The sequence below is a fragment of the Diorhabda carinulata genome, chromosome 2, assembly GCF_026250575.1.
Source record: "Diorhabda carinulata isolate Delta chromosome 2, icDioCari1.1, whole genome shotgun sequence".
NCBI classification, from domain to species: domain Eukaryota; kingdom Metazoa; phylum Arthropoda; class Insecta; order Coleoptera; family Chrysomelidae; genus Diorhabda; species Diorhabda carinulata.
Window position 1 is genome coordinate 27,056,361 of NC_079461.1, and position 22,262 is coordinate 27,078,622.

Genomic DNA, 22,262 nt, shown 5'->3' on the forward strand with positions numbered 1-22,262 from the left:
AATTCATCGTTGTGACGGACTTACAGTTTATCTTTTGCTTTATGGTTATTATTTTAGCAAATCTGTCTGATCTAATCGTGTGTTTCAGCTGTATTTATTTATTTAATGGGTTTTATATCTGACTGACTGAGTAATTCATCATCGCACAGTCAAAACTACTTAAACTACAATAGTCAGAAGGTTCCTTTTAGAACGTGATCTATTATCTGTTGTTGTATGTCTATTAAAACAATAAGGTAAATTATTTTATTAGAAATAAATTAAATGGCAACAAAACTAATTGGCTTCGAAATACATCCCTTGCCCAGAAATGTATTTATAACAAGCTTAAATGCGGAAGGTTTCTTTTGGAATAAATTTATTATGATCTTCTCCATGTCAGGAATAGTGTCAAAACGTTTTCTTTTTAGAAGATTTTTTTACTTTCGAGAAGAGCTTGTTCACGGAACTAAATCTGGTGAATAATGCGAATGTAGATAGACAAACAGACAAACAGACATGAAGCAACTAAAATCTCACAAATAAAAAACTAGTTGCAACACAGTGGGTTATTTTGATGCATTGGCCCATCTTTTATCTTCGTACATTTAGAGTTGGTTCCCTTGAAATATATTTTATGCTATTCGACTTTGAGTGGCGGACCTCTTTAGATCAAAATGGTTTTTTTTTGTCATAGTCATAGACCTAAAGACGATCTTTCAATTCGAACAAAAGTATTTGTCAATCATATCACCATATGCAAATCATATGTTAAAATGCTTTGAATGTATCAGTACAAGATTTTAAGTTCGTCGCTGAGCTCACGAATGGTCAATCTTCTGTTTAAATGAACAAGTTTGTATATTTTCATCTATTTTGGGCGTCAGTATCATTCCTCGTTCTCAACTGATTCATTTGCAGCTTCATATAGTTTATAAGACTTGTGAATACTTTCAAAGTTATTACTTCACCACCATAGATAGATTTTAACGTTTCATAAGATCTTGAGCATTTTTTATCAACTTTGATCCACCACTACACTCCTGAAACTAAACAATAGTCAACACAGTGGATTGCAAAGGACGAATCTGCTCTAAAAAAGGCAAGGACGGTTTTATTGGCCAGAGAAGGGACAGCGAATTGCACTTTGAATTAGTTGAGGAAAAATATCTTGTTTCTTTGTTAAATGAGAAACTTTTTAGACAACCATAGTAGAAGCAGACTGACAAGACGAAGCGGGTTCATATTGCTTGTCCAACGTAATGGTTGAAAGCAATGCAGCGTAAATAATTGCTGCTATAAAAATTGAATCACTGACTCTTATCACATCTAGTATATTCATAAAACAGAATTTTATGCTGTTGAACTTTGAAATTTATAGTTGTACTTGAATGACTAGCTACTTTTTGAACAAACATTCAATAATGATAAGTGAGCAACACCACTAGTAATCTCAAATTCCACAATTCACTTAATAGCTATCAATTTCGGAAATAGGAAAATCCAAATTGAGGATGATTTGATTTTTGTAAATAAAGTTCGAATGATGTGACTAAGATTTAATCGGAAATTAACATCTACATTTCAAGTGTTGGAAGAAAACTTATTTTGTTTTCGAGGCTAGATATCGAATCTACATGATTAATCTTAGTATTTCCCAATGTTTTTGAAACTGTGTATAGTAAAGTAAATAGGACAATATTTTTATTATATCTCAATTTCACTTCAAATGAGTATGATGCGTTATTTTTCAAACTTGGAAATTGGAATTTGCTTCAATTTTTAATATTATTTGGGTTGTTTTATTGAAACCGTTTAGTTTTTTTCGTTATCCTACTAGTATCAATCAAATTTGTTTTATTTTTTCTTAGACCTTTTCATATGTTTTTTTAACAGTTATCAAATTATTTAAACAAAAATGATATTAGTGTGTCATGAACGACATAACATAATATCTAAATATTCCACTGAACTAAAATATAAAACACTCAAAACCAAAAGAAGTAGAATTATATAAAAAGTATCTTCATGCTGTTTACATAGGACAGAAATCTTAGTATTTAAAAAGTAGATTTAAAAGCAATCAAAACAATAAAAAATAAGAGTGCATTAACAAGCCATGCAATATCAAAAAAAAGAAGAGAATTTTCCAAAGTAGTTCAGATATATAGGAACTAGAAAACTTTCCATGACAAAAAACCTAAACAATTTGAGTAAAATTTATTTGATAAATTTCAATGCAATTGAATAATTTAATTGAGGGCTGACACTTTTGAGATCTGGCAATTAAGGATAAAAAAATTATTTTAAAAAAGATTTTCATTTATATATTCATGTTATATGCAAATTGTCAATATGAAATAAATTTTGATAAAGACCGAAATAGATCGAAACGTTAATATTTTTACTTTTACCTAAAATTAGTTTTCAATTCAAAATAGACCTAAAATGACGATTTCTCAACAAAAATTAGTATAAATACAATTAATTTACTATCTTTTAAATTATTGTAATAAAACTTGAACTTCTATGCTAAGTGTTTATTTACAACCTTTTATTAAACATCCCACAATACCGTTCTTCTTCAGTCGTCTTCTTGTTACTTTTAACATTTTTTTTCTTATTTATATTTTCATTATGTCACTTTCCTTTCATATTTTATATAACCTTATGATTTTTTTCTTAATAAATCTTCCACTTTTACCCCAATTTTTCAATTCCAAAATTGCATTACCTCTCTTTCAATAAAGTCACTATTTAACATAATTTTTTACTATTACTTTCCAATGTCATAGCCACTTCCTTAAAACTTTCTTTATATTAGATATCTATCAAAAACTTTTATCGTTGATAATTGACTCTGTCAAATTTGTTTTTATACTTCTCAAAACTAATAATAAACTTTACATCTAAGTTTTAATTATTATGTTTATCTCATTTATGAGAACGTTCTACATTACATGTACTTATTTATGAATGTGAATATTAAAATTTTTTATTAATGGTCTACAACGCCATCTGTAATTCATTATAAAAAAAATGTATATATCGATTAGATTTTTCCATTCGTTACTTTTAAGTTTGTGTCCGATTTTGAATCAAAAGATGGCGGGCTATATATTCTAGCCTCACACAGAAAGGCTATTAACAAGGATCAGGTACATCACTTATCAGTTGATTGTAGATCCTAATCCAGAACGAGATTTTTATCCGAACGTCGCGTCCCGTTCCATGAGCAGTGTAAATTTCAAAGTTGTTCAATAAGCTATTTTTATATCGTAAAGCCAAAAATATACAAAAATGTTGATTCCCAGGAACTTCATAAGAATGATGAAAAAAATAATGAGGGATTAATAACAAAAGTTCAACGAACGAAACAATCTTTTCACATTTACCCACTGAATATTGTATTGAAATGATTCCTATTACATGGCTTTGACCCGATTACTTCGTTCAATTCCCGAAATGCAGTGAACGGGATTATTTTCCGAACATTCAGATCATGATCGGATTAACCCGAAAACCTAAGCTATGAATTTATATTACTAGCTCCTCTACATGTTGAGACATGTCAGTTTTTCAACATTTTTTTACAAGCTTTTAATAGTTTCACCTGTTTTTAACTAAAAGGGGCAACGACACCATACCTTGAACCAGAACCCTACTGGGTACCACATCAATAAGGTACTGAACGAATGGCTAAAGAATCAGATGAAGAACCATATCAGCTAAGATATTTGAAAACTTTCTTGTGATGACCAGAAACGACATGAAACTGATGGTCGGTATTTTGACAGGTCACTGCCCTGTCAAATACCATAAGACGGTGAGCATGGCAGAGGACCACGACTGCAGATTCTACAAACAAGTCGTGAAAACAGCAGAGCTTTTACTCTGCAAATTTCCTGCCTATTTCGCTAAAAGGCTTAAGGAGAAGAACTAACACCAAGGGAAGTGGAATACAAGAACCCTAAAAAATAGCCTCTTTTGGGAGGAGTATATATTTTGGAAACAGAACAATAAGATATAGAGTCTTGTACAAAATATCTTCTAGGTATAGGTACAGATTGGCTGTAAAGCCAAAACGACACAAAAACAATCTACAATGTTTCAGATTAATTAAAAATCAAAAAATAAATAATTTTCAGTTTAAAAAAACCCACAAACACGCTTTTAGTCATAATCAAACTAAAAAGTGAAAAATAATAATGCATAGGGTGCGTTGTTTGGCATTTTCAAACTAACTTTGCGATTTGTAACTAATAGATCTGAGTCTGATTCCCAGTCCGGAGACTATTCGAATGATTTTTTCGAATACTGAAATTTATTCCTTTATTCTCCTATTTTCTTAATAAGCTCAAAATGGCTCTCTACGATAAGATGGTAGAGCTTCTCAGTGGGTTTCCTATGTAAGTGACTGAAATCACTGACGATCATAGTATATGAGTTATATTTTGCATATTTCTCTTACAGTACTATATATAGGGTGATGCAATAAGATTGCTCGATTAAATCTAAAAATAGTACTCATTTTTTTGGGAAAGTGATGATGTATTTATTGCATTATAAAGCGGTCATGTATGAAATAAAATATACGTCATATGGCTGCCACGACCATATGCCGAATTTATATTCTCGGGTAACACATACGTTCACATCGACAATGTTTTCGAGAGAACGGTCGCGTACGTCGACGCACAGGAGATTTACTATTCGTAATCGACCTAGTTTCTTCGAATTTATTGATCACTCAAAATGTTATAGTCGAACAACCTAAAAATGATTAGAAATTCAATTTTAAGAGTTGGAAAATTATTTACATTAACAATTTTTGAAACCTTTTTGTTACAATCTGTAACCGTAACCGATCATGTTGATGTTTGTAAATATTTTTCTCGTTCAGCTAAAAACTTACTATTTCTGTTTCAGGATTGTAATTTTCCGTAAAAATGGCAAATGCTCAACAATACTGCCTTCGTTGGAACAACCATCGCTCCAATCTACTAACGGTATTCGATGAACTGCTCCAAAATGAAGCTTTTACTGACGTAACATTAGCTTGTGAGGGTGGTACGCCCATTAAATGTCACAGAATGGTTTTGGCGGCATGTTCTCCATATTTTCAAAATCTTTTCATAGGATTACCATGTACACATCCAGTGGTAGTTCTAAAAGATGTTAAACACATGGAAATTAAAGCAATTTTAGAATACATGTACCGAGGAGAAGTAAACGTAGCACAAAATCAACTTGCTGCTTTGCTTAAAGTAGCCGAGACGTTGAAAGTTAAAGGTTTAGTGGAAGAAAATAAATCCAATCCGAACCCCAAAGAAGACGAACCAATTGATCACTCACCTTCGATAAGTACATCGAGTTCAGTAATGCAAAATATTGTTCATAGCAGTAGCAATTCGTCACCTCCTCATTCCACAAACACTATGTACAAAAATCCATACAATTTTTATAATAACAAACCTCAGGATTCTAGATTAAATCTACCAATGTGGGCCATGCCTGGTATACCCTTGCCACCACACACATCTCCCCAAGTTTCCAGCAATAATCATCATAGTCCGGCAACAATGCTCAGCGGGTGTTACGAAAGTGCTTCATCAGATATGTCTCCTTTGAAAAAGAAGAAAATGTCCAGTTTATTAATTCAGAGGGACACACCAATATTGAGGACAGTATTAGGTCAAGGTCAAGCCGACTCCTCTCAACCTGTCAGTTTAGTTTGTCATCCAGATAGTGCTGAGCAGAGTAACAGCAACGAAGAGAGAATAAAAGTAAGAACTAGTATATATATGTTACGGGCAAAACTCGCGCTAGTTAATCCTCAAGTTTGTTTCAAAGTCTTAGTCAGATTAAAAATAACGTTGACTAAAGAATTTTAGTCAAACATGCGAGAGACTAAATTGATCGGACAAGAATTGAAACTCAATTTAATCAAATGGGGTTTGACCGATGAAAATTCAGTTAAAATATATTAGTTTGATAGATTACATATAATAAAACGAAAACTCTCATTTTTAATGTTTATTGCTAGAATTTTGCTATAATTTAAATACAAAATTAGTCTTGGTGAACCATTCAGACAATTAGAAGAATATTTTTATTGCAATGGAATGTTTTACACTGATTTCTCTTAGCTAAGCGATGGACACATATTGGGAAAATTCTCTTTGCTTTTTATTAGAAGGATCGGAAAGTAATATTGTTTCTGCGCATGTCAATATATCTATAGTCATTTATCAGCTCATTGGGCATAATGAATAAAAATATAACGATTACTATTCTAAGCACTTGATTTGTCGACAATTCAATATTATTAAAATGTCGCTGAGCAGAAGTCGCTGGATTTCTCCATGGTGTTATGAGCCAGAGAGCTATGAAATAACCATCGTATCCTAACTTTAAACTAGCAAATATCTTCCTATTCATATGTGCATTACCAAATTCTCTAAATTGAAAAATCCTGTGAAGGCAATTAATAACTCTAATAATATTAGGAATTTGGTATTTTTGGGACCTTGATTGTTTAGCTTCAATATTAGCTAGTCTTGAAAAATGTTATATATATGTTTAACTTATCCACAATGTCATTCATAATGTATGTATAAGTTCTGGAGACACTGGTTTGATGAACACGACACGAAGAAAAGCCGATATCCTCCCACCACATGTTCTATCACTTTATTCCAGGAAATAGTTTGCAAGCCATTGTACATTTTTACAATTAAAACGATACACTTTTCAACGGTCGTCTTCTATACATTCCTACCATACTTTGTAAACTTTCATTTAACCGATATAACAAAAAAACTAATCCAAGCAAATGTACGGATGGTCTAGTGCATGCTTAATAATGTATCAGCAATTGCTTACGTAGCGAAAGCAATTTCTACCTGTTTTTCATATTATATTAAGAAATTTGCTTGAACCTTTTAAACAAAAACTTTTGATTCCAGCTCAAGCATTAGATAGAATTATTGATGAAAAAGGAATTGCCATATTTTCATTCGGGAGGTAATAGTTATTGTGAGTTATTCACTTCTTAGTTATTGAATATTAGATTTAAAAAACATGTTTGTATTTGGATGTAATTTAAAGTGCTTTATTGAGACATTTCACTCAAAAACCAATTTATTTTTATGGATCCGACATTGAAAATTTGCACACCAGACGGCAAAATGTTGTTGATAACGAAGATGATTACATTATTGATTAAAACAAAAACTCATTCAATATTTATTCGTTAGAATTTAATTTAACAAGGCGACATTACTGTCCTGTTCCCCTTTATATTATTTTATTCCTCGAAAAAAGTGTGTTTAATGTTGGGTGTTCCGTCCCTACTTCATATAAACCAACAACTGTTTTATCTGGTATGATACCCAAAACATTTCGAGCATCCTCTTTGGCTCTAACGAAGCTGGAAATAGTTTCGGTTACAGTTTTTCTAATTGCGATCTGCTTATAATATCTTTAGTATCGATTTTTGTGCTATATTAGCCACAGTTTGATTCAGTTTAACTGAAATTAAAATAAAATTTTTATACATATCTTTACTTTTCTTATTTTTATTTTGGTATTTTAGTTCTATTCTTAAGATATGATACTACACTTTCTTATTAAGTTTTCCTTAGTCCTTTTACATAGATATTACCTTCCATATGCGTTTCATAGTGAGGTAATTTGATCTCTATACTTCGTTGTCTTTCATTTAAGTTCCCCTTGTTAATTTAGTTAAAAAAACTTGATAAATAGACCAGGAAGTTTGAACAAAGTTGTTTGTCTTAAGTCTAGTAGTTATGCATTATCAACTACCTACTACAATTCAACAGTGGGATTTTCAACCTTTTACATTCATATTAATCCAATATGTGAAACACAAGTAGCTTAGATAAATTTTTCATTTATTTTCCATGCATTTGCTTCAATTAAATTTTAACACATTGGCAATTATAAGGCATTGAATAAAATGAACAACGTCATTGATCAAGCAATTTCCATCTAATTACATTATTTTTTCTAGCATATGGTATTTACTTTACAAAATTTCATTCACTAAATCTTTCTTGTAATATCAAAGCTTTGAAATCTCTTTACATTTAATGAACCAAACAAAAGCATTCCTCACAAGTAATGTCTTTGTCAACCCTCCTCACATAATGGGAATTATTTTTATCATATTTTATATTCTGCATTTAGTTCTAATTATAAACTTGGTCACATGGAAAAAAGTTTTTTAAAATTCAGGAATAACATAGGTTAACATATTGTATTTTTTTCACATAAAATCTTAGATTAGGAACACCAAACAATATGTGACATCCAAACATATATTTTCGTAAAAAGTATAAACACCAGCTACATTTAGAGATAGTATTTCTCAATACAGAAAATATTTTCGTGAATTTTGGCTTTTGGAAGGTCAACAATAATATGCTAACATTCCTGGATTCCATTTCCCTAGATAGCGCTTCTTCTTGAGGAAATGTCCCCATAGAACTCGCCTTGTTCGCCACTCACAACACCCAAATTTGCCGGAAAGAAATTCAGATGAAATCCAGCAAAATATTTTCAGGCGAGTTGTTTATGATCATTCAGTTTTCTTCAAAGCTCTTATCCTTATCAGTTTCCGTATTTTTGGACCTACAAATATTCCCTCTTTAATTTGTACCTCTCAGAGCTTGGGGAATTTCTCTTTCAGATATACAAATCTACTGCCATTTTTAGGCATAGGCCCAGCTTTATGTGCAACAATGGTGAAATAATGTCTATAGAATTCTATATTCTATAGAATACCATTTTTATGGCCTGAAATGAGTGATTCACGTTTGGTCTACACTTTCCTTGTTTAGTTATTTTTTTTGTGTCCCTTTTATCATATTCGCAAATAAAACAGCAAAATTTAATAAATTCAATAGAACGTTATGACAATAGACTAAAACTCCAGCTTCAGAAAAGTAAAGTTTTATTTCATCATCTCGATATCAAAAATAAAGAATTTTCGTATCAGAAGATAGTAAATTCCAGTCGTTTAATCTAGACCCCAAAAGCCAAGCAGGTTTTTTAGATATATTCCAAATGACGTACTAAATCGTTTACATCACTTAGTGTCAATACGTGCGATTATGTTGAAGTTATCGAACTGACTTCGTAATATTCTGACATGCTAATCGATTTGGAGGCTTTGGCACAGGCAGTAGGTAGGATGAGTCTGTCGGATGAAGACAAGTTTAGATACTGGATAGTGTGTTTGGACTTGGTTACCTTTTTTTGAGTTAGACAACAATCACTTACATGATCCTTTGGTTCGGCCCAAATAATCAAGATCATCAACCATCGGTATTCGTGGCATTTTTACGTCACAATAAACTGGACGCAATTGTAACAAAATTATTATTTATTGTTAATGAGGGTACACAAAAATCATCACATTTCATGTTCATCAAAAACAGTGTTTACCAGTGAAATTTTTCATTCATCTACTAAATAAATTTTCTTTGTTTTTGTGTCACAAATATTATTTGTGTAACTGGTCGCTCATACTCCACTATCTGATCCGATTATCTAAGTTGATTGCCGCCGAATCCAGCAGCTGATGTTTGAAAAGCAGTGACACCTATTAACAACTAGTAGACTTTCTATGATCAGAGGTTAAAATCGGTTTTGTTCAGAGTTCATTGTCTGATTCTATGAGTAGTAAACGCTCATTATATTTCACTCCATTCAGTAATTACACAGGGTCGGCTTTTCAATTTTTATCCGCTTACATATTTTAATGAAATAAATCTTTGTTATGGACATAGAAATACATATTAATGCAAATAAAAAATCAATGAAATTATGACGACTCTTTATTTTATGTTTTATCATTTATTGCTTTGTACTGTTTACTGTTTCCATAGGTGTATTCAATAAAGAAGAATATTTATTTTATTCTTGACTTTAAATAACACAAATGTTTTGGAAGAAATTTTTTTAACATTTAACATTTTTCAATCTACGTAATAACTTTATATGGGTACATTAGTAATTTATTTACCCTAAAAAAAACTTATTTGCCAATTTTTGAAATTGATTCTTCGTACTTCCAGCTTTCAAGCACTGAAAATATATACTAATAAGATAATATCTATTTGCAGCACATGAAAAATGAACCTTTAGAAGATGCACAATCACCGTATACAGATTTTATCCCAATGCACGAAGAAGAAGAGAAACTAAAAATGGCAATACCTTCCTCATCTCCGCAGTCGTACTCACACGAAATGCGTGGTGTTACAGGTATTGCCACGTACGTTCCTACACAAAAACCTGAATGGAAACGATATAAGCAATATACCAGAAATGATATAATGTCAGCTATAGAAGCTGTAAGGAATGGAATGTCGGCATTACAAGCTGCTCGAAAATACGGAGTACCTTCGCGAACGTTGTATGACAAAGTAAAAAAATTGGGGATAACTACCAGCCGTCCGTTTAAGCGTGGCAGCAATGGAAGTTCGGCGTGTTTTTCATATAGTGAGTACACCTTTTGTTCAACAGAAAAACATATCCACGAATATGAAATTTCCAAAAACTGTTTTACGATGAAAATATTACATTTCTATTATAAATGATGACATTTTTTAAATAATATTCTTTTGTAAATTCACGACAAAACTCCGATTAATAGATTGCTTTATCTTGTATTTTTGTTCTATCAACTTGCATATCAAATTCACTTTTGGGTAAAGTTCCGATAAGACGAACGCCCGATTTTGCTAAAGTTTGTGCCAAAGCTTGTTCTTGATTAGAGAAGATTATCAATAAAAAGATTTCTATCGTTTGCCTACCAGCCCCCTTCAAATGCATAACAATTTTACTAAATATTTCCGAACATATTGATTTACAAAAAAAAATTTCAAACCAAAAGCTCTACAAAAAAAAGTTGATATACATTTTTTACGTAAACCTATTCTTTTGTCTGTTTTGCGAGCAGTAACTAGCACTCTTATCTATCTACACTCTTACAACGGGTATGCAGTGCGAGGGCCGAGATAATTTGGATCGTAATATTTTAATCAACAAATTGCAGTACTACGGTTTCATGGGAATACCTCTCGCATGGTTTAAGTCATATCTTAACAACAGAAGTCTTCTTGCAAGCCAATAGAATGTGGAGTGCCCCAAGGCTCAGTACTAGGCCCTATTTTGTTTCTTCTGTTTATAAACGACATCGTTGTGTTGAAATATGTCTATTTGCAGACGACACTAGTTTCTCTTGGAGCAATCCTGATCTCGCGGCAGTCTTTCTCTCATTTATTCATGAATATATTATTACTAGAAACTGCATATTGCCATCTTATCTTTTGACAACAATTTACCATAACTAAAACAATTATTTTTTTGTTATATTTTTTTACGAATAAATCACATGTTTTGTGTTAAATGTTTTACACACTTTTTCAAACTTTCCATTTACTGACATGCATCTTTGTTCTCGCCAATTTATATCTTTTAATCGATCTAGAAATTTATTACTGAAAAAAGATGTTATAACTACATTTCTTGTTACTATACTCTATTACAGGAACAAGGATTAAATTGACCGTTCTATAGATTTCTTATTAGTTAGATTTTTATAAACTTAATGTTGTTTGAAAGAACTTTTGTCCAGTAATATAAATTCTAAACAATTTAATTAGCAGCCTTAATGCTAGAGGGCGTTGTTTCATATATTTTAGATATTGTGATTTTTCTGGACAAATAGAAACATAAAAGTTTAAGTAGGCATTTTAAACTTCAATAGATAAAGGTATAAGATCGTTTTTAGCAAGTTTTCGGCAGGTGTTTCCATATTCATTTCGGTGAGTCTTACTCTAACAATTTTTCTAGAGTTTTGCACAATATAGTACTTACTACAAAGTAATAATTACTAGATTTTGTTTCTAATGTATTGGAGGATATTTTTTATATGTTTGTTTTACTGCTTTTCTTCTTAAAAGTTTGTTTACAAATTATGTAACGGCTGTAGTTCCGAAAACGGGAACCCACCGATTGGTTTCTTACCAGATATTCTATCACACACCAAAGGATTGTACCTGAAAGGATTTTTGGCGTCTCACAAGGGAAGGGGGCAAAAAATGTTTTAATCATTTTTTATAGATTTGAACCCACGAAAAAAAGATGTATATATTTTTCATCATAAATAATTAGATATTCGTAAAAGCTACAATTAAATCATAATAAAAAAATCATTAAATTAAAAGTCACACATAAAGGTATAAAAAAGAACAAAAACCTCTTATGTATTATTTCAATCATCTTGATTTTTTTCAGTTCAGTATTTATGTGTAATGGAAAATATTAGTTGTTTTTTAAAGCGTTAACATAATTCTATACTTATGTCATTTATCAATTACGATCGTCAACAGCTATAAAGGATTTTAAGCGTCTCACAAGAAAAGGGGATGAAAAAAAATTTCATAACCTAACTTAACCACGTCTTCTCAGCTATTTTGTGCCAATATTTAGATTTTTTATGACACAAAAAACCTTCGCAAATTCCTTCATCCAGCACCATCATATTCTTTCTAAGCAATATCTTTCGTTCACGATTTCTACCTAAAAAATATATTGCAAAAAGCATAGAAATAATATGACGGTGCTCGATGAAGACACATGCAGAGTTTTTTTTGTGTCAGAAAAAACTAAATATAGGCACAATATATCAGTAGCTGAAAATACGTGGTTAGGTTAGGTTAAGAAAATTTGCTTTTCGTCCCCTTTCTTTGCGAGATGCCAAAAATCCAATCATCTAGTGTGTGATAGAGTATATGGTAAAAATTTGAAGCCAATCGGTGGGTTCCCGTTTTCGGAACTCCAGTCTATGTAACTACAATAAAGCTCATCATAACAGTCAACGTTTTTGACTGATCATTTAAAGCATGCGATTAAATTTTTTCAAACATCAACAGCAAAAAATATTCTATTAAAGTAACTGAAAATATGGAACCTTTTGTGTAGGTGGTAAACAAATAGTGTACATTTGTTGTCTTGTCTTATGTTCATGGTTTTTTATAATTTGTCTGAAAAGCGAAATTAGAAGTACCAGCATACTTCATAGATAGCCCAAAAGTTCCATTTAATTTTAGTTTATATCATCGCTTCCAAAATAATCTTCTTCTGATTCAGATTTCTTAAAATACTCCCACTAGTTTAAAAACACTATACTATAAGATTGGATTGACATCAAATTTTTATAAAAAAGTTCATCTTTAATCAAAGTGCTAAAAAAATTTCTAATGTTTAGATACTGGTTCACCATATAGTGGTCATCTTTCTGAATCCGACGAAAATCCAATGCATAATAATAATAATTCTGCATTACTTGAAGCCAGCACATTTCTTCAGCACGCTCTAGATAGCAGAGGTGGAGATGAACGAGAAGCATTGGCTGCAATGGCTGCAGCTGCTGCTCATGCTGTCGCCTCGGGACATTCTACCAGTCCGAATAACCTTGGAAAAGCTAGAAGTCCCAGCCCTAGTCCTACAATGTTAAAGTAAGACACAATATATTTCATATATCAATTCAAATAATTTCATAATAATTAAATTTAAAGTACTCAATATTTTTGATTAAAAATAACAGTTTCATTAAAGCTTTTTGTTTAAAATGTAACCTTATTATACTTTTATTATGAACCAAAAAACTACTTATTAAATGGCATATTTGTAGCATGTCATTTGCACAAAAACATTCGAAAAGCATAATTACTATTTGCATTAAGAAAGTAAAACACTAACCACTAGCTTCTACACTGCATTATTGAACATAATCTTTTGTATTAACGTTTGTAAGCAATATATTATTTTTCCAAATATACAAGTTATTTGTAAAATATATTTTTTACAGATATATGAGACATGTAAGCTTAACTCCTTCACCAGCTGCTGGTAGCGAGCATCATAATTCTCATAGTGAAACTAATGGGAGTTCAGAAAGGGAACAAGAAGATGAAGATCAAGTTGAAGATCTCTCGATAAATAGGAAAGAGCATAGAGAAAGAGAATCGACAGGAGTGATCATGCCTCCCATGAACCAAGTTGCTGCTATAGTTAAAAAAGAAGAATTGCTGGTAGAAAACCTCAAAGAGGAATCTAGAAGGGAAGTAACTTTAGAATGTGAAGGGGAATGAAAAAGGACATAATAATTCTCAAACTGTTTTGAGAAATGTTTACACCAGTGTTAAGTTTTATGGTATATAGTTTATTATTTTGCAAATTCAAAATAGAATCGACTGATTTAGTTTAGTGCAATATGTATCAGATATCCGTACTCACTTTTGTTGTTAGCTCTTAGAGTAAAAAACATAGACTAAGCAAACTTAGCGCATATAAAATATTTTATGCAAAAACAAAAGCAATTATTTACAATATCGATACCGTTCTGATGCGTTTATCCTTCTAAAGGAACTAGAAGTTATTTATGTTGTTATTATGAACAGTACTGGATCATTCTAATGTTGTTTAAGAAACAAAAAAAGAAGTTTGTTGTTTCTGAAAATGAATAAAAATTTTGAAATACAACTCAAATTATTATTGAGTATAAATATTTAGTTGTAAGGTAGACGTGAAAAAATCAAAATACTTCACCTTAATTAGGGCGAATATCTATAAAAATTGCTGCATAGCAGGCGCTATATATTTGATATCTGAGAGGCCTTTAACAGTACAACTGGATATGATACTATGTATTTAATGTAAATAGTAAAATATAATTTTTATACGTACCTGTATATAATAAATTTTATCAGAAATCGATTTATTCAAGTTACAAACATTGGATAAAAATAGACATTTAATGTAACAATAAAATTCTTCGCAATTAATCATCTGTATACACAGTAAAAAAATAAAGAGGAGAAATTGCAAACTTGCGTTCATGATTGATTCGAATGATCATTATCCACTATTTACAGTGGCAGAATAGTGGAGGGTCAATTGATAGGAGTCAATCTTATTGCTTCAAATTGATTGGTCCATAAGTTTTTTAATTAATTGTATCTTTATGACTCTTTTAGGAAATTATTCAAAGTAAATTTAGAACAACACACATATATAGTGTGTTCAAAAAATAAGATAGCTTTACTTTTCTAGAAAATTATTTATTAATTCATCTAAGTTGAACTTGTCTGTTAGTGATTGTCCCAATCTTTCCTGATGTATGTTTTCCACTTTACTTTCTTTGGTTTTGTCTCTTCTGGTCGTTCCCATTGGACTTCACTTCCATAACCATCGTCGTCTCTTGTCACTGCCACACGTTTTATATTTAAAGTATTTGAAAAAATTGCAATACTTGAACCAATAAATAAGATAAATAGACACATCGCATCATGCAGTACCCATATTTTTCTCATCATTGGTTATATCTTGAGTTGGGAGGTTATGTAAGAAATTTGTATTCACTATAGACAATATTAAATTGATTAACTACCAAAAATTAACACTTTAAATACATTAGTTACATACAACTATCTCCTATTAGATTTCTAACCATTTACATATCATTCAAATAAATGGAAAAAAGTTTTTGTTCTCTTTATTGAAAAACAGTAAAAACTTCAGTTTTTCTGCAAGTAGCAACAATAATGTTGGAAAAAAATTCGGATACCACTGGAATAAAGCCAAAAAGAGTAGCCAATATCCTCCAAATTCACTATATTAAGAACCGAAACGTGTTTTTCCGTTTAAACATGCTTGTTCGCAATTAAAAACGTGGTAAAGCCATAAATAAAAACGTTTAATATGTTTTCAACTTTGAGGTTTCGTAATTTGAAAAGTAAATAAGGAATAATATATCATTATTTGCTTCATAATTTTTGTAAGAAGGATCTACAGGGAAACCGTCTGTATATATATATAGAACAACAAACTTTTACAGTGTTATATTTTGAACAAACTATAAAATACCTTCTAGTATCCTATGTTAATAGTTTTTCTATATATAATAACATATTTTGTTTATGTAGGGTTTAAGTCATACATTATATATAATTGTTGTATGTTACTTAAACGTTTTTAGTAAACACAGTTGACTTGTAAAGCTATCAGCTCAATTACAGCAAAAATTTTATTTTTTTATTGATTCCACTCTGAAAAAATCTATTGGAATCTATTTATTCTCAAAAATCCAACAGAGAGTAACACATATTTGGTCAGAAGGGCAGGTTGAATCTGACTTCGGAATTTCTAGAACCGTTGGTTATATCCATACTGAAGACACGGTTTACACCAACACTACACCAATACTCACAATTACACTGCCTGGCACGCGTTTTAGTTCACCTTCGTTCTCTGAAGACGATAACTTGGTTATAGAAATGTGCGTCAGACAGTGTAATTGCGAGTGTTAGTGTAGTGGCGATAGTAAACAGTTAAAATCATCTTTTGGTTACCTGAAACCTTACCTCTTACAATTTGGGTAACCCATTTGGTTACAGGAATTTCGATTAGGTTTGTATAAATTTGGAGAATTACTTATTAACATCTACATCTTGCCTTCCAGTTCTAATTATCTTCAGATTATATGCTGGCTTCTAGAAGGTTACATCTTTGCTTGTACAGTTTTCTTGTGTACAAGATTTTTTGCTATGGTGAGGCATTTTAGAATTATGTGAAATATTAGTTTCATCCTCACCTTAAAGAATTTCCACTCTTCAATTTCTGCTAGATCCAATTCTCTTTGTATCCAGCTGTTTAGCAACACTTTATTGGAGTGATACTTCCCGGGAAGGCACCACCAGAGTTTTCTCCTGAAATTTTTTTATAGGCTTCAGGGCGTTTGTGCCTCTTTTCTAGCAAATGTATGGCCTTCACATTTCCTTTGATTACAATGTGATCAGATTTCAAGCTAAATTTACTGAGATTCTTGCCTATTTCATACAGTTTTCTTCGGCATGGCTGTCAGCTTTGATTCAATGAAATTCAATCTTAAGTGTTTTAATAGCTGTTTGACTATCAAAATGAATAGCTATACCACATTTCCGATAGTTTCTTGAACAGCTGTGAGAAACAGTGCTAGTGTAAAGCATTTCTTTGTTGTATTTTTTCTTATACTAAAAATAAGTAGAAAAGTACAGATTATTAAGGCTGTAATTTCGCTGATAGATTTACTATAATAAAAATCAATCGAGTGCCTACTACTGCAACGCATGAGACCAGCTCATATTTTTGCTACAAGTTCCTCTAATTAAAGAGACCAATATTCAAAAGACTGACATATTTAACTAGTTTTTTATGAGACTGACAATTTAAAAATAATTATATAAAAGATGGTCACGTGCACGAGCATATAATGTTAAAGAGTGCTTTCCATAAAAAGAAAATGATCCATTCTATCAACACACTTTCAAGTTGTTGCTTAATAATATAGTGTATAAATTCACGTACCAAATACAGATACTACATTTAATTTAATGTCCATACACCTTAACTTTGGACAGAGGACAAAGGATGGATGGTAGGATGGTTTGAAGATGTACATCTCAAACAACCAGTATTATAAACGTTAAACCCTGCAATGATAAATTGGCACCGGGGTTCAATGGGGGAGGGCCAACGAGTAATAATGTGGTTAAATGGAAATAAATTCGCAACAAAGTGTTTTCCATCAGATATGGATCAATAACTATATTGCTCCTCGTTTCGCCCGGGATGTTCACGTGATGATCATGCACTGATCATTGTTTCGGTTTACTATTTTTCTCCGATAAATAAACTTTTACTAGGAGTTTTGGATAAAGATAAATTAGGTTAGATGGACATAAAACCATCTGTAGTATCTGTAGTTTGCATTTAGCAGAAAAGGGTCTGAACATCTTATATAATAAATGATATTAAACTAAATTACATGTAAGAAATTACTTCAATTTTGGTGTTGGTGCATTAATAACATTTTATAAATATATAGACTTAATAGCTTAATGTCTTTGATGCTGTACCTTGCAATAAATACAGTTCAATTTTTGTGCAATAATTTAGGAAACATGTTCTTCTGGATATCGATGAACTGATTCATAGAGTAAATAATTAATTTTCGAGATTAACGAAGTGATTCACCTAGTCCTATAAATTCCGTGTTCATGAAGTAACCAAAAATATAGAAATATACATGTTACAAAAATATATTTTAATTACAAGTGATCTCAGTAATAATTTATACTAACTACCACTAGTACAATATTCCGAATAAAAGAGTAATCTGCCTATAAATAACAAATATAACGTTTTTTTCAAAAAGGTCTTGCCAAATTATATGCATGTTTTTATTCAAATAAAAATATTTTCCATGGGTATTACATATGTTTTATTGAATTACATTGATTCGAAAATACAAATATATCCGTTTTATATATTCTTTAAATTTTAATTCATAAAAAAATTGATAGTTATCTATTATAAAAGCATTAAACAAGTGTCTTATTAGAAATGGTCAATTTTATTATTTAATATATGGAAAGAACTCTCAATGTTGTATCTTAGAAAAAATGTAAATATTTCTTATTATTATATTTGCTGAGGGGCAATAAGCCGAAATCTTAGAGGTACTGAATTTAGTTTTAAAAAAAATTCATTAAAATTTATATAGGTTATTGAATAATAATTGTAAACTTTTGAATTATTTTTAGAAATACAAAAAGTATGTTTTTAAATTTTAATGAATTTTGAATAGTATGAAAAATACTGTGGTGGAATTTTGTTTTCAGGCTCGTATCGAATCAATCGATTTTTTTCGGTAAATTGGATTATATTTCACGATCATATAATAGAAGCAGAGTCACTCATACCTAGTGAGGTTAATAATAAATACCAGACCAAAATTGACAAAGTGTCCATGCTTGTCTTCAAGCATGGGCTCTCCATGACAATTTGGTGGAATAGGTCTCTACCTGTCGCTACTTTGCATAGTTGTTCTATTCTCAGTCCCGTTCAATTTCTAATATTTCGTAGCCACTATAACTTTTTGCGCCCTATACATCTTCTGCCCTCAACCTTTCCCTGAATGATCAGTGGGTGTGTTTTTGTTTTTATAATGTGTAGGAATTCTCGATCCTTATTCAGTTATCTAAGTACATCTCCATTACTAATATATGCAGTCCACCGGATCTTGAAAATTCTCTGATAGCCCCACATCTTGAACGCTTCGTAGATTATAAATTCGAAACACGAACTTAATTATTACAATACATTTTGCATTCGTTATATTTTAGGTTGAATTTTAGTTGTATCATCTACTTATTTTCTTTTCGCTCAATTTCTTGAATACCACTTTGACAATTATAGCTTTCTTTTGGCAAATGATCTGGTTTTTTCCAAATTGAGCTGATAATATCAGGTCACCTATTCTCACTTTGATATGGTGGGTCAAATGGAATGAAAAACTGAGACATTCATTTGGTTCATTGTATTCTAACCCAAAATGCACTTGTCAATAAAAAAGTGAAATAAAAATAAATTCGCAAATCTTGACCACGATGTCAATCACCAGACTCACTAGGCACTAATCAAAAAACAAAAAATTATACCCTCCAACTTTTCAATCCTTCGTCAAATTACTGAACTAAGTTGTTTCCATAAAACAAAAGTTGGCTGCAAAGTTGCTAAGCTAAGCTGCAAAGCTAAGAGGGGAAGTAAATATCTTAATTCATTTGATTTGAGTAAAATTAAATGGAAGTAGAATTGAATGAGTTCAAATTATCTGAGATTTCATGCAAAAGAAACGCAACTTGTATCTGATAAGATAATTTTTAATGTCCTCCGTTTCTATTGCATTTAAGTGTATTCCATACCCAGCTATACTATTACACTATTATTATACTTATTCGACTCCCTTTTCTTTACCAAATATATATAGTTAACCGACGTTATTTTCTGATACATATTTATGTCAAAACCACACAGGTTAGTGATTGATAGTTGTGAGATATAATCCTTCTACCAAATATATCAAAAATAATTTTTTAATAAAATGAGTCATCAACAATTGTTAGAAATATGTGATTTACAATGTAATAAAGTTAGTGGTTTTGGGTTTTTTTTTTGAAAATTTATATTTCAGCTACTTGTATGTAAGATTGTAAAATATATAATATGTTGGCTCAATTTTTAGCACCATGGACCTTTTAAATAATTTTTCGAGTTTACTATTGTACCGTCAAGAGTGTGTTGTTGCACTTTCGTAGTTTTCAAATTGTTAGGAAGTATTGTGATGATGATCAAGTATTCCAGGCAGATTTACATAAAATAATTAATAATTTAAAATTGTGTTATCTTCTGATTAGCTACATTCTAAAACCTATCAGTTTATGTAAAAAAATATTACTCAATAACGTTTAATAATAAATAAAAAGTATTGTTGCAAAGAATCAATTGATAATGTTGATACCTTTGCTTTGCTATAATATTGTCAGTTTTATTTTATTTTTTGCTTTTTCTTGTTTCTTATTGAAATTGGCACATTACATAGGTTATAGGCAACCTGTACACAACCGAATTTTTCTTCAATCTTATACTACTTACCCTTCATTTTACTCAAATTAGATTTGTGATAATAACGGAAGGTAACGACCATTGAATGTATGGAAATTTTCCTAGATTTCATTTTAAATAACAAGATGTAATTTTATTCTATTTTTATATAACTGTTTGAATATTTGATCGCATTACAGTATTGACAGATACTTTTACTTAGCACATTGCCATAGTTATTGTACAAAGTGGCCATTTTTAGCCATAGCTGTGATTTTCTAGACTGATTATTACACGAGTTTTTTCACCAGTCAGTTATATACACACATTTTTATTGTTTTTTATATAACTAGTTGCTATATTGTAATATCAAGCCGCACACGGCAATATGTTATTATCACTTGTAACTAAACCCGAATTTAAAATGATATTGTAACAGAACAATCTTATTCTCGCCGCCACTGTTAAAAGCAAAATATCATAACGTGTATTAATGGTTGCGTACAATTAGTTTTGAATGTTCGTTCAGTTCAGTGAACTTCTGCTAATTTAGTGGGATTTTCGTCGAAAAAAACTTATTTAACAGGGAAAATACTTTCAATAATCAACTTGCAAAGGTTTTTTATTATTTTTCTCTTGTCAGTTGACAACGAACTGAACGAACATTCAAAACTTAAAGTTACTATTAAAACATTGGTATTACAGATTATGACAGAACTACTTATATGCAACCAATAATGCAGGTTATATTCAGCTTTTAACAGTGGCGGCGAGAATAAAATTGTTCTGTTACAATAAAACTAATTGAAGAATTTACTTGGAACAATTACAATATCATGTACTAATTCTTCTGTTATCATATTTTTTTCTTAAATACAGGCAATTACATATTAATAAAAGCGTAATCGTTCAAGATAGCTTTTAGAATAGTAATAATAATTTCACATCGAATATAAATGTATCTATTTCATTATTTGAATAATAAGACTGATTTTTATATCGTAAAAATCATTACAAACTACGATATCATGTATTTTTTTTATGTTTTATCAAATTTTATGGATTTTATATTGTTTCTAAGCATAATAATGTTTTTTCTTTTAAAAATATTTATATATAAGGAATTCTACATCACATCAATTTATAGCAATATTGCATTCCTACATACCGTGAAAATAAATCAGTGCTCATTAACTCAAAATCAATATTAATTCTATAAATTATCTCTTTCATTAAACGGCGGGGAAATATCAATTTTGTTTTTGTTTTGTTCTAAAATTAATGCCTCATTATTTTATATATGCATACATTCAGTAAATCTGAAGTTAGTTTTGTGTTATTAAAAATTATCATATATGAACAACAATCTGTCAAATTTCTTAAAATGCTCATTTACATGCTATAAAAAATATTTTTACAAAATCCTAACAATTAAAAATTTAGGTTGTTGTTAACGTTAAGAATAGCTTAAAACAAAATTTAAAGAATTTGAAGGAATAAAGATAATTCAATCTCATCCTGTTAGGAATGCAATTTTAAGCTAATATATCAAAGCTTTGCGAAGGTTATATTATTGTGTAAATTTATTTGAAAACTGAAAAATTGATGGCTTATTTTAAATATGGTAGGCCGCTGAATGTATACGTTTCAACTAATATATTTTTGTCAAAAATCATGATATTAAATACCTAATTTTATTCACATTATAATTTTCATTTAATTCCATACAACACAACTTTTAGGGTATAAAATAAATCTGTATA

The 22,262-nt window shown here is 30.5% G+C and overlaps 1 protein-coding gene across 1 annotated transcript; it reads left to right on the plus strand.

Moving 5' to 3' along the window:
* Window positions 1-4,928: 4,928 nt before the first annotated feature.
* On the plus strand, window positions 4,929-14,254 carry LOC130904151 (modifier of mdg4). The gene is made up of 4 exons (XM_057816741.1): window positions 4,929-5,765; window positions 10,131-10,509; window positions 13,283-13,532; window positions 13,886-14,254. The coding sequence occupies exons 1-4, from the start codon at window positions 4,929-4,931 to the stop codon at window positions 14,166-14,168; spliced, it is 1,749 nt and encodes a 582-aa protein (XP_057672724.1). The 3' UTR covers window positions 14,169-14,254.
* The last annotated feature ends 8,008 nt before the right edge of the window (window positions 14,255-22,262 follow it).

Excerpts from the sequence above, each read along its gene's own strand:
- LOC130904151 (XM_057816741.1), top strand. The coding sequence starts at position 4,929 with ATGGCAAATGCTCAACAATACTGCCTTCGTTGGAACAACCATCGCTCC. Across the intron at positions 10,510-13,282 it reads TTCGGCGTGTTTTTCATATA|ATACTGGTTCACCATATAGT; the intron begins GTGAGTACACCT and ends TCTAATGTTTAG. Across the intron at positions 13,533-13,885 it reads CCTAGTCCTACAATGTTAAA|ATATATGAGACATGTAAGCT; the intron begins GTAAGACACAAT and ends TATTTTTTACAG.